The sequence below is a fragment of the Cladophialophora carrionii genome (genome assembly GCF_000365165.1).
Source record: "Cladophialophora carrionii CBS 160.54 unplaced genomic scaffold supercont1.2, whole genome shotgun sequence".
NCBI lineage: Eukaryota > Fungi > Ascomycota > Eurotiomycetes > Chaetothyriales > Herpotrichiellaceae > Cladophialophora > Cladophialophora carrionii.
This window is the reverse complement of record NW_008481827.1, coordinates 1,492,276-1,515,016: the sequence shown is the minus strand read 5'-3', so window position 1 is coordinate 1,515,016 and position 22,741 is coordinate 1,492,276. Positions and strand designations below refer to the sequence as shown.

At 54.2% G+C, this 22,741-nt stretch overlaps 6 protein-coding genes across 6 annotated transcripts; 3 read left to right on the top strand and 3 right to left on the bottom strand.

Annotated features, from left to right (window-relative positions):
* Positions 1-1,272: 1,272 nt before the first annotated feature.
* Positions 1,273-3,021, top strand: G647_02608 (uncharacterized protein; the record flags this gene model as incomplete). Its single annotated transcript, XM_008726954.1, has 2 exons — positions 1,273-1,589; positions 1,638-3,021. The coding sequence occupies 2 exons, from the start codon at positions 1,273-1,275 to the stop codon at positions 3,019-3,021; spliced, it is 1,701 nt and encodes a 566-aa protein (XP_008725176.1).
* Positions 3,022-3,385: 364 nt separating this feature from the next.
* G647_02607 (uncharacterized protein) lies at positions 3,386-5,079 on the bottom strand (the record flags this gene model as incomplete). Its single annotated transcript, XM_008726953.1, has 2 exons — positions 3,386-4,975; positions 5,047-5,079. The coding sequence occupies 2 exons, from the start codon at positions 5,077-5,079 to the stop codon at positions 3,386-3,388; spliced, it is 1,623 nt and encodes a 540-aa protein (XP_008725175.1).
* A 630-nt stretch (positions 5,080-5,709) lies between these two features.
* G647_02606 (uncharacterized protein) lies at positions 5,710-7,101 on the top strand (the record flags this gene model as incomplete). Its single annotated transcript, XM_008726952.1, has 1 exon — positions 5,710-7,101. The coding sequence occupies one exon, from the start codon at positions 5,710-5,712 to the stop codon at positions 7,099-7,101; it is 1,392 nt and encodes a 463-aa protein (XP_008725174.1).
* Positions 7,102-8,459: 1,358 nt separating this feature from the next.
* G647_02605 (aspartate-tRNA(Asn) ligase) lies at positions 8,460-11,376 on the bottom strand (the record flags this gene model as incomplete). The annotated part of the gene is made up of 2 exons (XM_008726951.1): positions 8,460-10,585; positions 10,635-11,376. The coding sequence occupies 2 exons, from the start codon at positions 11,374-11,376 to the stop codon at positions 8,460-8,462; spliced, it is 2,868 nt and encodes a 955-aa protein (XP_008725173.1).
* Positions 11,377-14,213: 2,837 nt separating this feature from the next.
* Positions 14,214-15,788, top strand: G647_02604 (uncharacterized protein; the record flags this gene model as incomplete). Its single annotated transcript, XM_008726950.1, has 1 exon — positions 14,214-15,788. The coding sequence occupies one exon, from the start codon at positions 14,214-14,216 to the stop codon at positions 15,786-15,788; it is 1,575 nt and encodes a 524-aa protein (XP_008725172.1).
* A 1,671-nt stretch (positions 15,789-17,459) lies between these two features.
* On the bottom strand, positions 17,460-18,895 carry G647_02603 (uncharacterized protein; the record flags this gene model as incomplete). Its single annotated transcript, XM_008726949.1, has 3 exons — positions 17,460-18,557; positions 18,614-18,667; positions 18,716-18,895. The coding sequence occupies 3 exons, from the start codon at positions 18,893-18,895 to the stop codon at positions 17,460-17,462; spliced, it is 1,332 nt and encodes a 443-aa protein (XP_008725171.1).
* Positions 18,896-22,741: the final 3,846 nt, after the last annotated feature.

Below are 22,741 nucleotides of genomic sequence, written 5' to 3'. Positions count from 1 at the left end.
GATCCGAGACACTAGCGTAGCTGTAGGAATGCCGGGGTGGCAACTGATGTTATACAACGATGTTTTCTCATTTGATACCTGGAGCATGAGGAATCAAACAGAGACTCAGGCCTTGGGGAGTGGCAGGCTCCCCAGCTTAAATATCAAATATGCAGCTCCTGCTCTGACCAACATCGTGACATATCACATCAGGGAATGAAGGTATCACCTCCAGCAAGGGAATACTCGATTTGGTCTCGTCAAACGAAGAATGTAGTCACGGCTTGTAGGGAGAGCTCTACTCTGTCTGGAGTCAGCCGCAGTCATGTGTAATGTTTCCTCTTACCGCTTCTTGAGAGTATCTAGTCATGAGGAAATCGGGCTTCCATCCTGACATCCGGGCGACTGCACTGCCAGGACGGGAACTCACGGCAGCTTTGCTTCCACATCTGAGCCGTGGGGTTCGAAACAGCGCAGTTGGTGAAGAGAGAGGCAATCCATTCAAAGGTGACGACGGACAGTCATAACACTCCGATCTGCTCGGGTTAGTCAGTGAGGTAGTGTCTCAGCCCATGGTCATGCGAAGGACGTTGGATATTGAATGTACGGTCCGAGGTGTCAGAAGGCAGGCGGACAACGGATGGAAGGAGAACAACACAGCGCACAGGCGCCGGATGTGACTTTGCAAGGATGGTGATTTCATCATGAGGCCAGGTCAACGCTCCATGAGGCTTCTGAAGTTGTTGGTACGGCAGCTTCTGCGTTGAAAGTAGCGACGGTGGCCGTGGTGGCTACTGATTGCATGTCGCTGGCCGAAAAGCGCCTGCTCTTCTTCACGAACTCATCTCTTTCTTTTCGGCTTCTCACTGTTTTCTCATTGGCCATCTTCTGTCTCGCGCGATCGAGGCGGTGTTGACACGCACTCTCAAAAGTTGTTCGAGTCTCCATGGACTCTTCTTGGCTGGCCTCCTTCAACACCAGGATAGTGATTGGCCGCAGCTCCTGGTCGGCGGCTGGTCGCGATTGACAGAAGTCTTTGTGGCGTCCATGGCCGTCGTCTATTGGCTCAACAAGCTCAGCTCGACGAGGCAAACACTCGCGGCTTCCTCGAGCAGCAGCCTCATGAATGTTCTTGACGGAAAGCTGCTCTAGTGACAGCTGCACTCTCAATCTATATAATGTCGGCTGGCTCATGGCGCTCGACTTCTCTACGCTGTTTGTCAAACATTGTGACAGCACACGCTTGGCAACAAGTTTGTCTTTGCTGTCGACTGAAAGCATCAGGCTGAGATCATGGCGTTGAATAATGTGCCGGACACCACCATGGACGACTACTTCGACATCACTGAGGATGCCTTGGTCCTCATCAATGGGCTCCCACCTGATATTGTCCCGGATCTCGTCGCAGACACATATCAGGAGGCCCTTTTTGTCAATGCAAACGAGAACCCAGGAGCCCATCAACTCCCACCACGCCAGAGAAGGTCGACCATAGCAGATACCGTCTGGGAAACTCTCAAGCCAATCATTCAAGAGTTGTACATTCATCAAGGTCTTCCACTCACGGATGTGATGGCACGGATGAAGCAGCAGTATGGCTTTGATGCTAGGTGAGTCGCCCTGCTTCGGCCGAACTTGACCAGCAACTAAGGGTATAGCGATAAAATGTACAAGAAACGATTCCGAGATTGGCACATGAGGAAGAACTACACACAAGCCTTCAAGCAAGAATTCATCAGTAAGATTACCCAGCAAGATATCGCACCAGACCCTTCGTCTCTCGTGGATCCAAACGGAAAGCCCCTACAGGCTCAACGGCTATTGCGAAAAGTCCAGCGGAAGGGGGCCCGGGTCTCGCTGGTTGATCATCAGGCCTGCACAATACTGCGAAGGAAACGTCTTTTATCAGCCCGAGTGGACAATATATGTCATGTCCAGCTCCAGCAATCATGCGAAGCTCAACACACCGAAAACATCCTCAGATCCGCTCGGACATATTACTCCTGGTACTCCACTCAAAACAGTATCAAAGTACAGTATGGGATCAGTGTCGCTCTTTCCCAGTTTGTCCATGACATGGCCAGTGCCGTGGTTGCGCTCAGAACCAATTCTGTTCGGCGAGGATTTGCCCTATTGAACAGATGCTGCTCCGGTCTCGTCGTACTTTTGAAAGAACAACCTTTCCGATTCTTGCAGCGATTGATCCATTGTCTCGCCGTTACAACCGGTCAATGGGGCAGCTATTGCGACGTTCAAAGGACCTTATTGAAGTTTATGGCTTCATCGGCGGATGTCATCTTGGGAACCACCTACCCCATCACAACCTTAATGGCATCACTCACTGCGATGAGACAGGAACACATGCATGACTTGGTATGCAGATATGCAGATCTCTTGGCGGATACGACTATGAGTTTGCCTGACGCCGAAGCCTCGACTGAATTATTGGGGAGTGTAGCTGAAATCTACCTCCAACATGGACAGCTTGACAATGCTTCGAAATTGTGCGGGCGTCTGTGGGATGCGGCGCAACCAATATCTTCGCCTCCATCAGCCTCGCAGTTTACACTCCTGTTCTTGACAGCTAAATTGGCGCGAGAGCGTAAGGACTATGCACGTGCTGAGCAAGTGCTCAGGCTAGGTATAAGACTCGTTGTGCAGGATACTGGCAAACGAGTTTGCAACGTTAGTGGTATCTATTTGTGCTACGAAATGGCACATCTCTACGCAGACATCGGACGGTTTGCAGAAAGCGAAAGATTCTATCACATGGTTGTCGAATGCGTTACACAATGGCGGCGACGTGCTGGACCCCCTCTCCTCCTTTGCTTGATTGGACTCAAGTACGTTCTTGAAAAACAGGGCAAGGTGGAAGAATCCGCTCAACTCCGGGAACGATACGACCAAACGTGGGCGGAGCTGGAACCATGGGAGCTACGCCATGATCCTGATGAGTTGCCCCCGGATGACGAAGTAGCAGAACGCGACGGGAACGCTATTTACCACTGTTACGGAAACTTGACACAGCGCTCCGGGAACTAGTCGAGGGAGAGTGCGTTCACGAATGTACGGTCACTCCAGCTGAAGAAGAGGTCCGCTAAGCAGCGCGCTCACCTTGATCCTGGATGAGTCTCACACCCGGAGGGGTGTCGCTCCCGGGGCAGAACAGGTGCGCGGGAAATGGAAACATCAGTTTCAGCATGGCTAGAGCAACTATCACAGACCGTTGTTGATCCCATTTGCCATTGTTCTGGCCGGAAGATGCAATGTTTTAGAATGAGTGAAGACGTCTCAGTCCGCTAATGCGATGCTACTGGAGGAGTGTATCATGAGTCGTTTGTATACAGAAAGGTCATCCGTTCCAGACCGTGACAGAAGTTCTAAGGAGTGAGAGAGAGAGACCACATTATACCTTCTCCCAAATCCCACTGTCGCTTCCCAACGAGTGAAATCCCCATGCCGACGCCGAGCCCGACTGTCCACCAGTAGCAGAGCCCGACGCGGCAGCAGCAGCAGTACCGACGGCACTTCCACTTGCACTTGCACTTGTACTTCCACCCACCCGTCGGGCGTCGTCATGGTATACGGACTGATAGAACTCCTCTGGCGGTGCGGTCCGCCGTCGGTTCCAGCCCATCATCAAGCCGACCAGTCCGCCGGGGAAGACTTTTCCGACCAGGTCATAGATTCGGGCACCACTGCCCACGAACACGACGTCCGCACGCCTGCTACTCGTGAACTCCAGGCTGGCGGATCCGAATGGGCGGAACGTCTGCGGCGGCGCGAGCGCGTCAAACACGGCGTTGTGGAACTCTCGGGCCGACGAGCCGCGGATGATGCTGCTCCTCTGGCCTAGTGATTTCCGCTGATACGCCGCGCGCTGCGAACTATGCCAGTGCGACTGAGTCCCACTCTGACTCTGACTTTGGCTGTGCGTGCTGTGTGTCAACGCCGAGGACGACGAGCCTGACGCACCCAGCGTCGATTGAGTCGGAGTGGTCCGCGCCCAGGGGGACGTGGAGACCGAGCCCATGTCGAAATTGCCGAGCTTCAGCTCGCTGACCGTGATGTTTGCGCTCGCGGCGGAAATTTCTCGTCTCAGCGAGTGCGCCAGTGCCGACAGGCTCGATGTCACTAGACATTCGGGGACTTGTCGCGGCGGGGACAGACTGTTCGGGATGGACGGGTAGGCAACAACGATCGAGGACGGCGCTTTCGGATCGGGGCTATGGTTCGCGAGCAGGGGTAAGAATTGCTGGACTGTCAGCACGGGAGCGACGACCCGGGTGTTGATCGTGTCGACGATATCGGAAGGTGGGAGCAGCGCGAGCGGTCCCTCACTGTAGCCCGAGCAGCCGGGGAAGACGATCAGGCCGGCGAGCGTCATGTTCCCGGCTCCTCGGGTGATGTGGTCGCGGATGGGCTCGAGGTTCGGGTGCACGTCGACGGCCGGGTTGGGGACCGTGGACGTCAGATCGATCCACAAGGGCCGCAGGTCCTGCTTGGCCTCCTGCTGGACGAGCGAGTCCTCTTCCGTCGACGACACCGTCACATACACCACGTAGCCCCGGCGTTCGAGGTCGACGGCCAACGACCGGGTCAGAGCGTCGTGGAACGTCGAGCACGCCAGCACGACAATCTCCTTCTTCGCCCCGTTGGGTAGTTTCTTCGCCCGTCTCTTGCGCGTGTGGGCCCGCCGCCGCCGGTGCACCAGGTATATTGTCGTGCCGGCGAATGCTAACACCACGGCGATGGCCGTGCGGTTCCTCGACACCCACGCGCCGGTCTTCTGCAGGATCCCCTGCGGCGGTGGCGGCGGCCGGACGAAGAATGCGCCTGACGTGCCGGACGCGCGGGGTGGGCGTAACGAGTCCGGAATCCAACTTGCTCGATCGATGGCATCACGGATGTCATTCGCAATGGCGTTGGCGTGCTTGTCGACATAGTCGGCGACGCGGCTGCCGTAGTGGGCGATGTCTTGGGGGACGGAGGCGAGCTGCGAGTAGGGAGACGTCAAGTCAGTGATGTGTAGGAGGGTAGTTAGCATGGATGGTCAGGTAGACTTACCAGGTCGAGGAACTGCTGGTCGTCGCTCGTCATCCTGGGTGTGGTATGGCTGTGGTAGTGGGTAGCCGAAGAAGCCTGCCACGAAGATGTCGGCACGGCACTGGCGTCGAGGATCTTCTATCACTGAAGGGTATAAGCCGTCAAGGATTACGCAGGATCATGCTCGAGTTGAAGTTACCGACACTACATTGAGATGTCGACAGACATGGCAGCGCGGGGAATGAATGAGACTGCGAGCCCGTCACGTGGCAGGCTGCCATTCGCCTTCGTCCCTCGTCAGGCTGAGTTCCATTACGAATCATCCAACATCCACACTCCATTCTCCTATCAAACGACATGAATGAGTAAACGCTTTCCTTCTGGCATCTTCCGGCGTCTCCTGGGTAGAGGCCTACATAGCGTGTTTGAGATTCTGTCTTTCTATTTTCCATGTGTTAATTTCACACCTCCACGACCCAGGCTGTTCACGGACAAGCCAAATACATTGATTGTCACTGCGTAATGAATGAACCGAGTACCTCACTATTGCACGCGTAGAGGACAGCGCAGCTACAAACCGGGAAAAGTCCCACGATATTGTCAGTAAAGGTCGTTCGAGACCACCGTAAATCTTCCTCGCTGGACGCTCATCCCACCATACCATCGAGACCGGCGAAGCCCAACATGTCGCAGACACGCGGAACAGAACTCGACCCCCTAGTCGACCAATTCCAGCACTTAACATCCAAAGCCCGACCAAATGAAGCTCTCAATGTCCTCAAGCGCGTGGCCTCCCTGGTCAAGCCTATTATGCGTGTTCGAGGCTGGCGGGTCGGCGTTCTAGCAGAGTTCTACCCCGACGAGCATGCCTTGCTCGGTCTCAACACCAACCGCGGCGAGGCCATCCATCTGAGACTCCGATATCCATCGGACGACAGGCAGTTTCTGCCCTTCGAGAACATCGTGGACACCATGCTGCACGAGCTATCTCACATTGTGCACGGGCCACATGACCAGGCCTTCCACGCCCTGTGGGACAAATTGCGGGATGAGCACGAGGCTCTGCTGAGAAAGGGCTACACGGGAGAAGGATTCCTGGGTAAAGGAAACCGCCTCGGCGGAAGAGGCATCCCGAGATCTGAACTCCAACGGCAGGCTCGCGCGGCGGCTGAACGGCGGGGCCGGAATGCCGTCCTAGCACAGGGTAGCGGCACCAAGCTTGGTGGGAAAGGGATACTGCGCGGCCAGGATGCGCGCGAGATCATCGCCGCCGCGGCGGAGAGACGGAACCGCGTGAACCGCGGCTGTGGCAACACGGTGCCCGACATGGGCAGGAAGCTCGCGCAAGAACAAGCCATCAAGAAGGAGAAAGTCGCTACCACGCAGGCGGAGAAGGCGGACGAAGACGAAGCAGCGCTCATGCAAGCCTATATCGAGATGATTCAGGAGGAGGAAGCTCAGCTGTTCGGTGCGGGCTACATTCCACCCAGCCGGGACAACCCTACTGGCGGCTTTAAACAGGGGAACACCGTGCAGCCACCCACAGACATGAGGAAGCTACGCGAGGAACAGCTTCAGATCGAACGACAATTGAGAGAGAAGCCGGAATCAAACACTTCGACGACAGAGTACGAACCGGGATCCAAACCGAACTCGATGTCGAAACCCAAGCCAGCATCAAATCCCACTTCCGCACCGCCACCGCCACCGGCACGTCTCCCCCACGAAGAACAAACCTGGACATGCGAAATCTGCACGCTCATAAATCCGATCACATACCTCCTCTGCGGCGCCTGCGAGACCGAGCGACCACCATGGTTCAATCCACCTTCTCCCCCTCCTTCCTCATCCACCCTTTCATCCACATCCAACGCCCGCGCCAAATCTTCGAAACCCCAGCCTCATAACGTCCTGGCTTCTCGCAACGCAGCAGATAACATCGCGCGCTTCGAGAGCGCCGCCAAACAAAAAGCCCAAACCAACCCCGTGGGCTGGACGTGTGGGCAGTGCGGCAACTGGATGGAGAGCCAGTGGTGGACATGCAGCATGTGCGGGAGGATGAAGGCCAGTTCATGACTCCAGACATTTGATACATAAAAATACTTGATGCCGTGATGTCCAGTGGCAGTTCGAGGGGAATGACAAGCTCGGAACCACACGACAATGCACTTAAACGATGGCGGCAGCTACCACCCTTGCTCTAAATGTCGCCCCAAGCTGAGCCCAAGAACGTCTATCAACCAACCCTTCCCTTCCACTAGACTTACTCACACTTCTCTTGACGCCGAAGCCAAGCCAAGCCCGACCAAGCCAAGCCAAGTCACGTCAAATCCCATCAAGCTCACATCGCCAAACGTGCAGTCTAATTCTGCGACTTTTGCCCCGATCGAGAACAAAGGGACCCAAGCCAGCCGTGGAGTCCTATCATACCCGACTAGGGTAATTAATTACCGTCGCGACATGAACCAGCGACCGATCGTTGAGAAAATGACATGTCCCACCGCCTCACCGATGGCGACCGACGACGATGATATACAGCGGGGCCCGTGAAGGGTGTGAGGATACAACTGGGAGGATACACCAATATAGATGGCGTAAGGCTTGACTGCCGATGGTACTCATGGCCTTGATCAATGCTTCCGAGCGAGGCGCAGGGCTTGAATGCCGATGGTACTTATAGTCTTGATCAATGCGTTTGAGCGAGGCGTGTGCGGGTTTCACAAAGTTGAGGCTTTCTGGCACCCATGGGGACCGCACTGCACGGGAACGAGGAAAAGGAGAATTTCACTAATGAATGGGACCAGCTGTGTTGGCATAGGATGGCTACATTCTATCCGACCTGTGCTCCGTACGTGCTGGCCTACATTGAGGTCAAATCCGTCAACGCCGCCTCAGCGATCAGGGCGACTCCATTCGGATTGTGAGTTCGTAAGAACCAGAAACTCTTCTTACAGTGAAAAGATCAATTGCGATGTACTGTGCGTGCTGTGCTATGTGTGGTATCTGAAAGATTTCATCCAACGACATCAGGGGATAACAAGAGCGACGAACGAAGGGGGTAGTTGTTCTTTCATCCACAGTCCATCCAGCCTTCCCCAGATCTCTCGACAGAATACTCCCAAGCCCAGCCTCTCCTCTGTTTCGTGGGCCCTGAGTTATTTGGCTTCCGTGGCTGTCTCGGAAACATATCAAGCCGGGGACACGTTAATCCCTTGCTTCTGACTGGCCGAACTTCAGATACCAGCTCCATGGGATACCCAAGAGGATATGCTTGACGTTACTCATCGCCCACTTCTTCCTCTGGGTCATTCTAAAGCCGAAGTTGGACTTCACCCGCGGACGCGGAGACCTTGCACCTTTCTAAGGCTCGTCCTGGAAGAATCTGTTTACAATCACGTCAGCAATATCCGCACAAAGGAGGCTTCGGCCAGAACTTACCGCATGATAGCTTTGATACCTCTAGAACCGAGCCCATGCGGAGGATACGCGATCCAGACAGGATCAGCCACAGCGCCCATCTTTTCTCTGAATTCGGACTTCCTTGCCAGGTTGAACTGCTTGACGATCGCGTCGTAGGTGGCCTGCAACATTTTGACCTTGGCACCACTCATGTGATGCCCCGGAGTCAAATGGTTGGCGGCACCGCCTCCGAATGTAACGCTAGGCACGCCTGCGTTGGCGGCAACGTTGAGCGCATGCGTCGTGATGTACTCAATCGTCCCTGATGGTGCTCCGGGGAAGTCCAAGGTGTACTTGGCTTGCCATCCTTTTTTGGGAGCGATCTCAGCCATGACTGCAACACCGCAGATGTTGCCGTCTTTGTCTTCGGCAATGAAATAGCGCCTGTGCTTCTCATCGCGGAAAAGGTCAATGTTCGACAAATGAATCTGAGTTCCCTTGCGATTCGCCAACCAATCCTTGACTCTAGCATTAGTACGCTCTTTGATGCTCTCGGGAACCGGTTCATTGTGAGGTAAGTCGGTGATCTTAACTCCGTCACTTTGAGCCTTGCGAATCTTCCTCGCCACTTCCGGGTCAGACTCGGCAGACTTCTTGTGGGGGTCAACCCGCTCTTCGGCGACACAGGAGAGAGTCTTCCAGCCTAGCCTCTCACCAAGGACTTCCTCCAGCTGAGGGCTAATCAGAATCCAGATAGGCTTCAACCGGGTCTCCTTCTTCAACCATTGGAGGAAAGATACAACGATCCTGTAGTACTGACTCGGGTGGCACAGAGGGTCACCTGGAAGAATGGCATAATGTCCCTCCGGAACATAGCACACTGCGGCGCCAGAATCTGCATGACGCCAGATCTGGTATCGCTCATCGCCCCACGATGTCGAAGTCGCGTCGCCATAATTAGCAACGAGATCGAAGAGATCTGGTAGCTTCCGATCCTCGACCGCCACTTCGCGCCCACGTTCCTGTTTCCAGACCGGGTTCAGGGTATCCGCTTCTGGGTGTCTGAGTTTCTCGACCACTGGCTTGGCGGGGAACGACTTGGGGTCTCGGTGGAATAACGAGGCAAGACGGATATTTCCGAGCTTCAGGATGAGCATGACAATTCGTTCCAAACCAACACCACAGCCAGCATGCGGTGGAGCACCCCATTTGAAACCCTCCATGTATTCGGCCATATCATCGGGGTCGATGCCGACCGTACGCATATTGTCCTCAAGCATCTTCGATTCATGAATACGCTGGCCTCCGGAGATGATTTCCTGACCACGAACGAACACATCGAAAGAGTTTGTATAACGTTCATCTTGAGCGTCCGGCATGGTGTAGAAAGGCCTGGCCGATCTGGGGAACTTATCCAGGATGTAATAGTCTGTCTTGTATTTCTCCTTCATGAGCTCGCCCAGTCGAATCTCGTCTCGAGTGGCCAGATCTTCGAGGGGTGAGACTGGTTCCCCATCTTCGTTCAGCCAGCCGGAATCAGTAAGAAGCTGCACGGCATCTCTGAACGGAATTCTCGGTGTTTCCTCAAGCCATACGAGATCTTCGCTTGGGAATTGCTCCTTGATGAGATCGACTTCAGTGCGGTATTTGGTGTAAATGCCCTTGAAAATGGTCTTGAGGGTATGGTCAATGACATCCATCATTTCATGGTAGTGCTCCTCAATGGCCATTTCGAGGTCGAGACCGGTGTATTCGGTCAAATGGCGATGGGTGTTGGAGTTCTCTGCTCGGAAGACAGCACCGATTTCGTAGACTCGCTCGAAATCAGACGCGATGGCCATCTGCTTTGCCAACTGAGGAGACTGGGCGAGGAAGGCCGGCCGACCAAAGTAATTGACCTTGAAGACGGATGCGCCCGACTCAGTCGCGGCGCCCTGAAGTTTGGGCGTGTGGATTTCGACGAAGCGCTGCTCGTCGAGGGAAGACCGGAAAAGATTCCCCACGGCTGCTTGAATGCGGAAGATGGACTGGGAAGTGGCGGTTCGTAGATCCATGATTCGGTTCGCCAGCCTTACGCGGTCCGGGATCTGACTCTGGCGGCCATCGACCTTTTCATTCTCGTCCAGGATCGTCAACTCCGCCTCTTGCACAGAGAAGGGAACTATCAATAGTCAGTGGCGGTCATTTGACAAGAGTTGGGGCAAGTATACCCGGCTCCGCACGTCTCACGACAACGTGCAAGTCGGAGACCTTGATCTCTACAGTGTGGATAGAAGCAGACTTGACCGGTATCTGCGGCTTCTGCAAAGCCCCCTTGACGAGCAAAATGTTGCCGGTCCGCAGATGCTCCGCCCAATGAATCATAATGGCCGAGACCTTGCCTGGTTCCTCAACCAGGACGCCTTGGATGGTGGAAATCTGTTGTCTGAAGACGAGGAACACCAACTTGGGCCCCATACTCCGGACATGGTGCAATCTGCAGCGGAATACAACTTCCTGGTCGACCATCTCTTCTGTGATTGTGCTAATGTCGAGGCGGTGGTGCGTGTTGCGAGTGGTTGACTGCATCAGAGGCAAGTCGCCGTAACGGGACTTCATTTCATCCGTCTCGGCTTTGGCAGCTTCTTCCAATCTCTTCTTGATGCGCTCCTCGGAGTCATCGCGATGGTCAAGGCTCAGCTTGGAGCGATGTTCGTGTTTTCGCTGTTTCGCAATAGCTCTCTTTTGAGCATTCTTGCTCATGCCATCGCTGTCAAAGTCACTCATCTCGGACTCATTGTCACTCGAGGTATAGTCCGACTTGTCACCCAGGTGGAGGAACTGAGCGAGAGAGCGTCGGTGAGGACCCGGGCTCTGGGAGGATATGGGAGTGCTGTGGCCATCGCCGTGCTTGGGACTGTCGGTGCCACCGTTCGGGTGGACATGCTTGGAGAGTTTGCGCAGGACCGACATGATGGAGCAGGGCACCGGAAGATCTTCTTCCGTGAAGAGAAAGGGAGGTGCCTGCCACTGAAGTTATGAATTTGATCAAGACTGACTGACGCCGGCTCGAGATATTGTAGGGTGGTGGGCCGAACGAGCCGGTCAGGCTCTGCAAAAGGGGTCTTGATTACTTTGTATCTGAGCGATCAGGCGGCGGTGACACGACTGCGGCGACCAAGCTGGCGACACGGCAGCGTCAATTGACAGACGTTGTCCAGGTGGCCGTGACTCTCGATGCCACCGTTGGGGAGACTATCGGACCCTGGCGGTTGCGAAATAAGAGGTTGGCCTGCAGCGGGAGCAGGCTGGGATTGAATGGAGGGGCTGCGGGAGGGACGAGGGGAAACCCGAAAGTGTGAAATGCGATCAGATTGGCAGGAGTCTCGACAACTCCAACTCGCTGCCTCCTTGCGGTGACAGCTATGCGACAGGGAAACCGCAACAGAAGCAGGGGCGGATGGAGGATCAAGAGAGCTGCCGTCGCTTTGTTGAAGGCAGAAAGCCGGATGCTCGGAAGGCTGCACAGCTCACTTTGTGGACGGGTGTCAGAAGTGCACGGACGCGGCAGCCGCCCCTCTGATCTTTTCTCATCACTTCAAACACCTGCACCACCAGCATGCTCCGAAGTGCTTTTCGTTCGGTCTAATTCGGCGGATATCCACTGCTCTTTGGTGGCCGGTTAGTGTTCTGTTCCGCCGCGTCGCTGTGGTGCAAATCCCCTTCGAGCTGTAGGCTGCTGAGTAAGGTGATAGGTGGGGCCCGACGTCATCCAATCACTCGTGCGTTTGCGCTCTCCTGTGAGGTAACGGCTCCCTGAATCACGCTCATTTCGGTCTCCAGTTTCTGGCGAGCCGGTCATCCGTTGGTGTTTCTTCGCACTTGCTGAGGTAAGGCCGTCGAGGCCGTCCAAAAGCTCCAGCTCGCGTGCCGGCAGCTCGCATCACGAACAGACGTCGGGTTGCCGTGGCACTCATCGCTGAAGGGTGAGCCACGGCCAATTCAATCACGAGTTCCCCGCCCCTTCGGCCGTGGTCACGTACAACACATGGCACGTTGGAGGACTGGATGACCCAAGTGACTAGAAATAGGACCGAGAGGGACCCAGGATTCACTGGGGCTGAAATCAGCCTGATGAAAGGTAGATTGAACAACATCAGATAAAGGAGGAGGGGACTCTTACAACGATCAGGGGGCCTATATGATATATGCGAAGGGGTCAGGTCTTCACAGATCAAGCAGTCAACAGCATGGAACGGCGTGGATGCGGACCAGCCGGCCGTCTCGTAAGGAAAACGCACCATGAGAATCTTCCGTGCAGCAGCTCGTTGGCAGTCTACGATAGAATGTATTTAGCCTGGTGACGGGATCTTGCGGCTTGCTCGCAACTCCTGCTCCATGCTCTAGCGATATCACGGCTTCTCCCGTGAGACGCCCAGCTGACAGATACCCGTACACCATCTCCAATGTGTGAGTTGTCGGTGTAGGAAAGAAGAAACACAGAGCTGACAGGGCCCATGACCCACTGGCCGTCCAGTCCTGAATGTTCATCACAAGGGGTTTGGGGTGACCATGGCTCCTGGATATCGACGCCGGCTGCTACCATAAAAGAATAGTAGCATGTTGGACTTTCGCCCTGAGCTCTCCTCCCCCTTTCTAACGCCGAGACCAGAAACAACACTGACTGCCATGATTGAGAGCACTTATTCACCTAAGTACAAACACTGATTGGAGATGATACTGTCCGGCCAACTGCCTAGTTATGCGTACACCGTACACGTTTGAGCCCGTGCCCATTGGCTCCATATCAGGCTTGGTCGTCTTGTCCGGAGGCTAGGGGTCCGAAAGCCTTGCGAGCACGCATGATGAGTGATCCTGGACGAGCAGCCTCCGAATATTACTGTCCAAGACGAGTGTTTCAACAAAGTACCAAGTTCCAGAGCCGTAGAGAAGTTCGTGGCGACTCCCAGGGTACACTGTGCAATGCTTAGAAAAGTGCTTTGAGTTGCTTGCCGGCGTGTTTCTAATGATCTCATAAGACCTTGTCTGTACGGAGTAGTCGTAGCTCGCACGAGTTAACCCAGTACAGTCCTCTGGTAGCGGTGGCAGCTTAGCGCACGCCGCTGAGGCAATTTCTGTGAAGGGGTTGGCTCCGTGTCGTCTAAACAATGCCTCGGGCACCCTTTCGGGGCCTGCGATTTGCTGGGGGTGCGCCCGGGCTATTTCTTTGGCGTGGCCGCGCGGTGGTTCGCCAGGAGGCCCGGCGAGGATCACCCAGGTGGCATCACCTCGGGCCTCTCCAGGTCGAGACATCTATGCTGCATTCTGTAACGAGCCCAGAGCCACATCCAAACACGCGTCATACCCAAGGATCGATAAGCCGCAGATTAGCACAGAGTGCGGATTAACGTCGACTTTCAGTTTGCTAAAAGACCCGATCGAGCATTCGCAGCGCACAGCTGCTTGCAACCCACCATCTGCAGTGTCCCTGCCACGGCTTGCCGTATCATTGGCGTAAACGCAACGACTTCCAGAACCAGCAATCACTCTTGCGAACCACACGCAGTTCAGACGACCGGGCTAATATTACCGCGATTACTGCGGTCACTGTTGTCCTTGGAGATACTTGAACCCTCCTCTTACACCGTCATCATCGATGAGCCCCTACGATCTGCCGTCACTTCTCAAAAACAGCGGCGAGATTGGAAATTTGTGATCTGCTACGGTTCATAGACAACGGCAATCTCGACATATCCCGTCGATGGGCCCAGCTCCCACCACAAGCAGCAGTCTACCTTCAGATCGCCAACATGCCTCGAACACCTTCACCGTTGAGTATTCCGTCGCCGGGCGAAGAGATACAGATGGAAGAAACAAAGCCGCCCTCCGAGTCCCCGCCGGAGACGATAGTAGCGAATACTGATGCTCAAGACTTCGCGACGCCCAAAAGTCCCACGGTCGTCTTCGCCAACGCACCCGAACTCGAAGATGGCCACCACCACCACCACCGCCATCACCTCGAGTCCCCTGAACATACACTCACCGAGGTTTGCTCAAATACATTCTCTACCGAAGAGGAGGAGCGGCAGTTCAGTATGCGGCCGCGGTCCATGTCACACCACCTGTCTGCTCAGGACATCCCGTCTAGACGCTGGCTGACGATCAAGGCAAAGTGGTGGAGGGCCCTCGAGATGTTGGGCATGTGTTTCCACAGCTGGGCTTGGCCTCGTCCTGCAAAGCCTGCCTTCAAATGGGGCATCGAGACAGACTCCACTCCTATTGAACTGTACTTCTACCTCCCCTCGATATACGACGAGGTCCTCCAGCGGGATCCTTCGCACCGGTTCCCCTGTGTTGTCAACTTCCATGGTGGTGGATTTTGTCTGGGCGAAGCAACCGATGACAAGTATTGGGCACGCGTCGTCCTACAGCATGCGAACTGTATCTTCATCAGCGTCAATTATCGACGTGCGCCCGAGCATCCTTTCCCTGGCCCGGTGGATGACTGTGTTGAGGCCCTACTGTTCGTGGCCGAGCACGCTGAGGAACTCCATATTGACCAAACAAATATCGCGCTTTCAGGGTTCTCTGCAGGAGGTAACCTCGCTTTTACCTCAGCACTTCGTCTGACCCACCACCGGAAGATCAACGCCCTGGAGAAGACCAAATCCCGACCCTTGACTGCTCGCAGTGCCGCTACCACGGAGACCACTGACACCTACGGCTCCTATATGGCCGATAACGATGACCACCCCCATGAATCACACAACTTTTTGACACCCATGCCTTCAGGCTCCGTTCACTCCAATTCCAATCTGCTTCGCCACAAGTCAGGCTCGCCTCTTCAGATACGCTCCATTGTCGCGTGGTACCCATTGCTGGACTGGACCATGTCTCGGTCCCGTAAGATACGCGAATCGCGGAACCCCAAGAAATGCCTGTCCAAGACCTTCACTGACCTGTTCGACTTCTCCTACCTTCCCGCACCGGATCTGCATGGTGACCACTGCAGTCCTTATGCCTCTCCATCCCTGGCACCCGACGAAATGCTCCGGACTGGCCTACCGCGAGATATCCAAATGTGGCTGTGCGAGTGGGACATGCTCCTCCGAGAAGGGCAACTCTTCGCCGAGCGGCTGGATAACCTGGGCAAACGTGTCGACAGCAAGATGATTCCTCGAGTGCCTCACGCCTGGGACAAGTCGCCGAACCCTTTCCGAGACCAGCGAGCTATCGATGTGCTGTACACTAAAGCAGCCATCAATCTGAACAGAGTTTTCCAGGACAGGGATGGCATCGGACCGTTCAGTTCAATGAGTTCGCTTCATCCCAACGATCCAATCATCCAGAGACAGCCGAGAAGGAGCGTTGTCTTGCCCATGTGAGGGGCTAAGACGACGCTGCTGAAGGGCGAGTTCAGGGGGCTATATAAGAAATGAGCCTATTTTGTGGCAAACTCTACGGCGCCTTGGGCTCGGATAAGGCCGAGGTGAACGAAATCACCCGTGGCCTACCATCTTCATATCTCGAGCCTCGTGGTCGAATTGGGTGGTCAGCGTTGAGCACTCATCTCGGATGCAGTGAGGAGAGTCTCAAAACGAAATAATCTTGTGCACCACAAGTCATCCGCTTGACGGAGTGGGCATTGAAGCCACTGCAGCTCCGCAGTTGTTTTCTCGACAAGCTTGGATACCAGCCTTTCACCGGGCGCGTCAAATGTTTCTTGACCAGATCGTCACCAACACCTTTCACCTCCACAAGACTCACCTTGAACATCGCTTTTACGACATGATATGATTCTACACCATCACCACATTCCAGCATTCTCATAGCGTTTTAGCGACGGCGTTTCGCGTCCTGCTATGCCATTGTTTACGATTGACATGATCATTTCTTCGAGGTCATCGACCTCATCTCCATTTCCTTTCCCACTGATGGTAGCGCATGGCATATCTCTTTGCGAGATGCAGGTTGTATATGTACGTATCGATGCATGGGAGGACGACGCGCAGATCAGTAGACAGATGGGTAACAACAGGCAACGAAGGTATCACCAGGGACGTAGGGCATCATGGACATGGAAACAAAAAAGCATACAAGAGGAAGTCTGTGGATGCAGATAAAATACAACGCGAACAGAAATTACTGCCTTTCAAGCTACTGTATGACCTCTGTCGCCAAACAAGCAACAGCCAGCTGGCTGATTGACTGGCTGGCTGGCTGAACGATTCCTTTCTTTCCCCTGTTTGCTCTCTCACCTTCCCCATATATTCCTGCCCGTTTATATCTCCCCCCCAGGTGTCGAACACATCGCGCCTCTCCACGTTCTCCTATCTCACCGGCTCCGACACGTCTCTGATCCCATCCCATCCATCCATCCATCATACAACACTTGTGTACGGAGTATCGAGTATGCAAAGTGCCGTCGTAGAGTTTGGGGGGGGGGGAGTGTTAATCCGTCCCAGCAGAGCGTTTTACGCCAACGATGTACTGGGCCTTCCCACCTGTTGGCAGAAGTGAGGCCACTACTACTACTATCTCACTGATTGGTCTTCTTCATGTATAGGTTCGTGTGCTCTGTGGGGAGAGCTCATCTCTGCTTTATCCCTCGCTTCAGAACCCAATCAATCTATTCCGCCCATGATCCATCGCCGTGCCTGGGTCCAGCTTGGCAAGTGAACGGCCCGGTTTGTTGGCGAACCGAACTTGGGCAGACAAAGTGTGAAGAGACTCATGTGGTCTGGCTCAGTCTCTCAAGTGTGCTCCACCCAATCCTGTACTGTGGATGCGTGAAGGAGCGAGGAGCATAAATTTCCAGAAGAATCATTGGCGACAAGATTCGTATTGTTACATTACTGACGCTATGATACTGGCTGCCATGAAGTGTACAGTTCATCTGTTCCTCCGACCTCTATCATACAATGTTCTGTGATACAAGTTCATTTTGTGTCACCTCGTCTTCATCCGGCTCCTTCTGTTCTTGAAGTTCGTCAGTTCATGACCTTCAATGTGTGCTCAGTGCAAGGGAAAGGAGCCCAAATCGTGGTTCTGTCGTCTCAGTACCGCTTGAAGAGACTCGGACGCTGTGTCGGAGTGCTGACTGCGGGATAGAATGGCATGGCATTACGACCTCTTGGTGTGCGTGCAGCAATGAGGCTGTCGTTTGATGCTGCAGCACCAGTCTCAGATGCTGGACCAGTCCCAGTAGGCTGAGAATCAGTCCAATTGGTTTGGGTATTGATGGTAAGCGACCAGTCACTGCCGATAGTCCCAGTGAAAGAGAGTGGTGGTCCCCAGGTACTGCCGTTGCCTGTTCCGTTCCACTCAGGGGTGCCAGTCCCTGGCAATACTGTCATGTTGGGTGCCCACGAAGCAGGAATGCCCGTTCCTGTGATTGTCATGTTTGGTGCCCACGAGGTCGGAGTTCCCCAGGTGGTCATGTTATTAGTGACATACGGAATGATCGGTGTCGGTCCATACCAGATTGGTGTCGTCGGAGTGGCAGAAGGGATGTTGCTGCATACAAGCTCATGGTACAGTTGGGTGTCGATGCCCAACGAGCCACCAGTCCGATTGAAGAGACCAAGAGTATCGCAGATTTGACCGCGTTCGGTAGTGACGTCGGCGGCAGCTAATACGCCTATCAGGGCAGCATAGAGGTTGGCGTAAAGCTGCTGCCGGGTGGTGCCGAAGTCGTAGCCGTATATGGAACAGAAGCAGACAATTGACTGGATGTTGTCTGGGTTGTACCAAGACTGTAACAATTCGAGCTTGGTTTGAGCTGTGCCCAGCCCGGCACAAGCTGCAGTCAGATTCAGGCCAGAATCACAGACACTCAAGGCAAACATGGCAGAAGCAATGTTGGTGAACTCGTCTCTTAAACCACCGGAGAGCAAAGCGACATCGGGAGGGAGGGCACTGGCAAAGTCCATGGCCAAATTGGCCAGGGAAGCTTCTGTGGCCTCGTCTGAACGACGGAAAAGGTCCGAGCTCTCGAAGCCTTTCATAATGTTCCAAGCCGCGGTCTGGGTAGCTGCTGCGGCCATGTTGCCATGAGCAAACTCATGGAGTCTGGTGCTGGCTCTGCCCGTGGGAATGCACTCAACTTGAGTGATTGTGAGCATGGAACTGGTGGATCTGACTTCGAAAGGACCCTGTCACCAATGTCAGCGGAAACCGAGGAGCCCAAGCTCTTGAACTTGAATCTCACCTGAATCAGAGCACTAGGAGTATTCGTGACAGTGCAGATGTCGCAATCCACAGCCTGCTCCTGTTAGCTATGACTTGGATATGGTTGGAGGATACCACTCACGTAGAGGAAGGTTGTCATGATCGCTTGGTAGATTGTGGTTGTCGGACCGATCTGAGGAGGCTGAGTAGCAGTGAAAGTGAGAGTGCAACTCGGAGTGTCAGTGTCTGTAGAAGACACAGAGACTGCGTCTGCGAGACCAAAGACAGCCAGGGCCAACAGAACGAGAGTGTAGAGAACCATGATGAGGCACGATCTGGGCCAGGAGAGCTCTTGAAGGACAAGGATTGTTGCACTGCGAACAAGAGACGAGCGGAAAGTAAGAATTTGAGGGTGGTGGTGAGGGAAAGATGAGGAAGCAGTGAGAGGCCGAGCAAGATAAAGAGATGAAGGGCGCAAGCTGACGCAATCATTGAGTTGTTGGGCAGGAGCATGTCGGCGGCAGGTGCATCACCACAGGCCCTTAGCGGAGGGGAACTCATCGATGGCAAGCGCGTTGCATCAACGCGTTGTTGTGAACGACACCGCCGTTGTCAAGTATATTCCAGCACCCATTGCTGGAGAAGCGCTATTCTTTCGACCGAGCCTGTACGCCATCTATACACCTCCAGAAACAGCTCTCAGATAAGGACTTACCATCATCAGAAGCTTCCACATGAATTGGTGTCCGGGAGAAGGAGCTGGTCATCAGAGAAAGCTGAAGCACAGCGGTGCGGTCAGGACTCACCGTCGAGTTAGGCTTGCCTCCTGGAAGCATGGGACTGTTTCATGCTGTTGAACAACCGCTAGTGGTGGATAAGTATACCATACCATCATGTCATTAGCTGAGAGCTCATCGCAAGCCGGCCACAGCACTATGTTGACGCGAAGAATCCGCCACGGATGAATAGAGACAAACAGATACCTTCCCACAGTCATTTTGACTTATTCATTTCAAGCGAAGCAGCTGGGAGGCTGGCACGCTTGCCGGCTGCAACTCCTAAACCCCTATCGAACGAGGTTGGTAAGGCGCTCTCACTTCTGTCCTCTGCTGGTCCCATTAATGTTCCATTATGATGCCCAGGCTGGTACTTGTTAGAGCACAGGGCATCGAGAACGAATGTGCGCTTCTTGGGCACGTGACGGATTCCCCTTGGTGACATCAGGACTTGTACTTCGTTCACTAAACTTCGTTCGATTTCTCGGTCAAATAACACACCATAGCGCAACCGCTGTCGGCAATTCTAACCGAAGATGTGCTATCATGATGACAGTCGACCGCTCTGACGCCGAGCTCTGGAACACTTTGTGGGCTCGTGGCCTGCAACTTGCAGATTGGTTGGCTAACCTCAGCTCATTTCTCCGCATCATCTGTCTCTGATGTTGCATCGTGCATAAGAGGAATGCAGGACGAGCAGAGCCGAGGTGCTAACACCCAGGAAAGGTTCTCGATAAGAAGGAATTGATTGCCGTCGTGCCATCAACGCGGCGCCTCAATGGCATCATCGCCCTTGCACCAGTTGCGACGATCGTGTGCTTTGGAAAGTTTCCAGGATGCGGGGTGCGAGACCTTACCACATTCCAGAAGACCCAAGCGATCGCATGCTTTTGCCAAAAGGTCATGGACTGGTGGTGCTGGAGGCAGTGCGTGTCGTGGCGAACAGAGAGATCAGGTTGATCTCCTCGTGTTGAGGTTCGGAGAAGGTCCGAAAACCATTCATTACTGTGTGGGTGCTAGCCTGGCATCGATCCTGCAAAAGCTACTGTATCTGCGCCGTTAGCTATTGACAGCAAAAGTCGATCGCATAGCAAAAGGGAGCATAACGAATTAGGGGCACTTCCTGTGCAGCTTGTGGCAGAGATACTCTGTCAAGCTGTCATCGTATTGTCCACGGCTGGTCTTCCAAGCACTTGGCTTCGACCAGTTTCAGTGTGCGCCCACAGCTGCCTCGTTTGAACATGTAAATCAGATTTGCGCTCAACCCTTGCTGAGAAAGGGTCAACCTCGTTTCAAAATGGCTCTCTGAACCTGAATCGAGCCTGATTGGAAAACAGTGGCAGGGTCTTCCTGTCCACTTCGAGGATCGCTGGGTAGTGAGTCGCGGCGTGGCAAGTGTCTGAAAAGTCCAGAACATGCGCAAAGCTACTGTACAGCGTTCTCGGTAGCTGCCTACACTCCTGCAAGAGTATCCCCGGTTGTCCTCCCAATTCCTTTTATTGAAGGCGTACGCATAGATGGGTGCGCTGGTGGAATCAGTGTCGCAGCAGCATCGCAATACTCCCGTTCTCCCGTCTCTTGCGAGGCACGGAATGTACACAGCGCCTGGGGCTTCTTGCAAGGGCATTCAGGTGAGGGGTGGTGAGCGGCTGCATTGGGGAGGGATCCAGGTTGGAGGAGCCAAAGACCGACAATCTGTTCGAGCTGCACAACCAAAGCATTGCGGTCGCCGCACGTCGTAAATGTTCCAAGAAGTCTTCGAGGTTTGTAGCCGTCTTAGGTCTCACGACAAGACCTCAGCCGGACAAATACCTGACTGTGAGTTCAAGCTTGAGACACTTATGCAAGTCACAACGCGTTGCAAATGCTACCCCGTGCTTCCTAGTCAGGTTCTTCTGGCTGAAAATGCCTCAAAGGCAGGATGGAGACAAGGGTAAACCAGCGGGCACCAAGGCGATATATCCCGAGGCCTACGGTTATGGCTGTCGGAAGGGGGCATGTCGGGGTGTAGCGGTGGCACCCATCAACAACTTCGAAACGAGCATCCACAACAACGCATTTTTCAGTGGATTTGGATGAGAGCCACATCATTGTTTGCTCCAACGATGTTAGGCTATGGACAGAGTACATACTCCGTATGTTCCGACCGACGTTGCGGCCAGTGCTCGAAACCGAAAATGCCTCAAGTGGGAACTCGGAAAAGGTGGTATTTTCAGCACGATGCTGTTGTCCGCGCAAAGCAGCCTTACGCTCGGTCCGCATTTTGCGCCGAGCAGCGAGCCTCTTCTCAGTCGCAGCCTCGACCTTCGCAACATCAATGGATACCTGTGGTAGCGCGCTCCCAGTCAAAGACAAGAAAGTCTGAGGGAAATTTCCACACAGATAAGCCTAGTTCCCGTGTCCACTGGCTACTGAAACACGCGCCTCAAGGCTTAATGGGTCGACGACGGCTACCACAGGCGCGTCAGCATCTCTTTTCACGGCAACCATTTGTGGGCATGCTTTGCCAATAATTGAATGATCGTCAGTCAGTGCGCAATGCAAGGCTTGTTTCCAAAGAGGCTGATGAACAGCAGCCTTGTCTAGGACTTTATGCGTCGTGACTCGTAAGACTCTTGTCGGGCGCAATCTCTGGCAATCTGCTGCTTATTGTTTACGATTGTCAAAAAAAGTCAACAGTCATTATTTTGGGCTGAAGTGGATTGGACAGGCTTGCAGCTTGGGCCAAGGGAAGAGCCTAATGGCCCATAAGAGGGAAGCCGAGCTCCAATCTAGGGGCCCTGCTAATCCAGTTTTTGCACTGCAGCCAGCGCTTGTTCCTCGCCTGCCACTGCTAGCGGAGATTCATGCCTCAGGTCGTTAATCAAACTGTGGACCTCGTCATTGTTTTGAATCTCGCACAAGCCAAAAGCCGTCTCGCGGACCCGGTTCCCAAGCCCAAAAGTGCAGGCTTATTTTGGATCTCAGTCTTCAATCAAGCATTCATGCACTCGGACAAATATGGCTCGACTCGAAATCAATCTTGCTGTAGGAGCGATGAATAATCGCCGCGTTAGGAACGGCCGGATAACTGTGGCATGGAGGTGCAGCTTCGGGCCCTTGATGCACGAGGAGATCGATGACGGCAACTGGAATCTCCAAATGCTGCTTGCTGAGGTGGGTGGCATTCCGCGGTGTGCGTGAACGGCCTCCAAGCGCAGAAGGTGACGAGCGGTGCCATAATGGAGCCATGGCCGCGAGGATCGTTAAATTCTGCCGCCGAGCTGGGGATGACCATGTCGGAGAAAAGATTGAGCCTGGGGCCGGTGCGTGACAAAGTCTTCAAATGCTCGACTGGGTTTCTCAAGCACATGTGTAAAATGAAAACCGGCGTTACGTTGGCTGACAGTCCG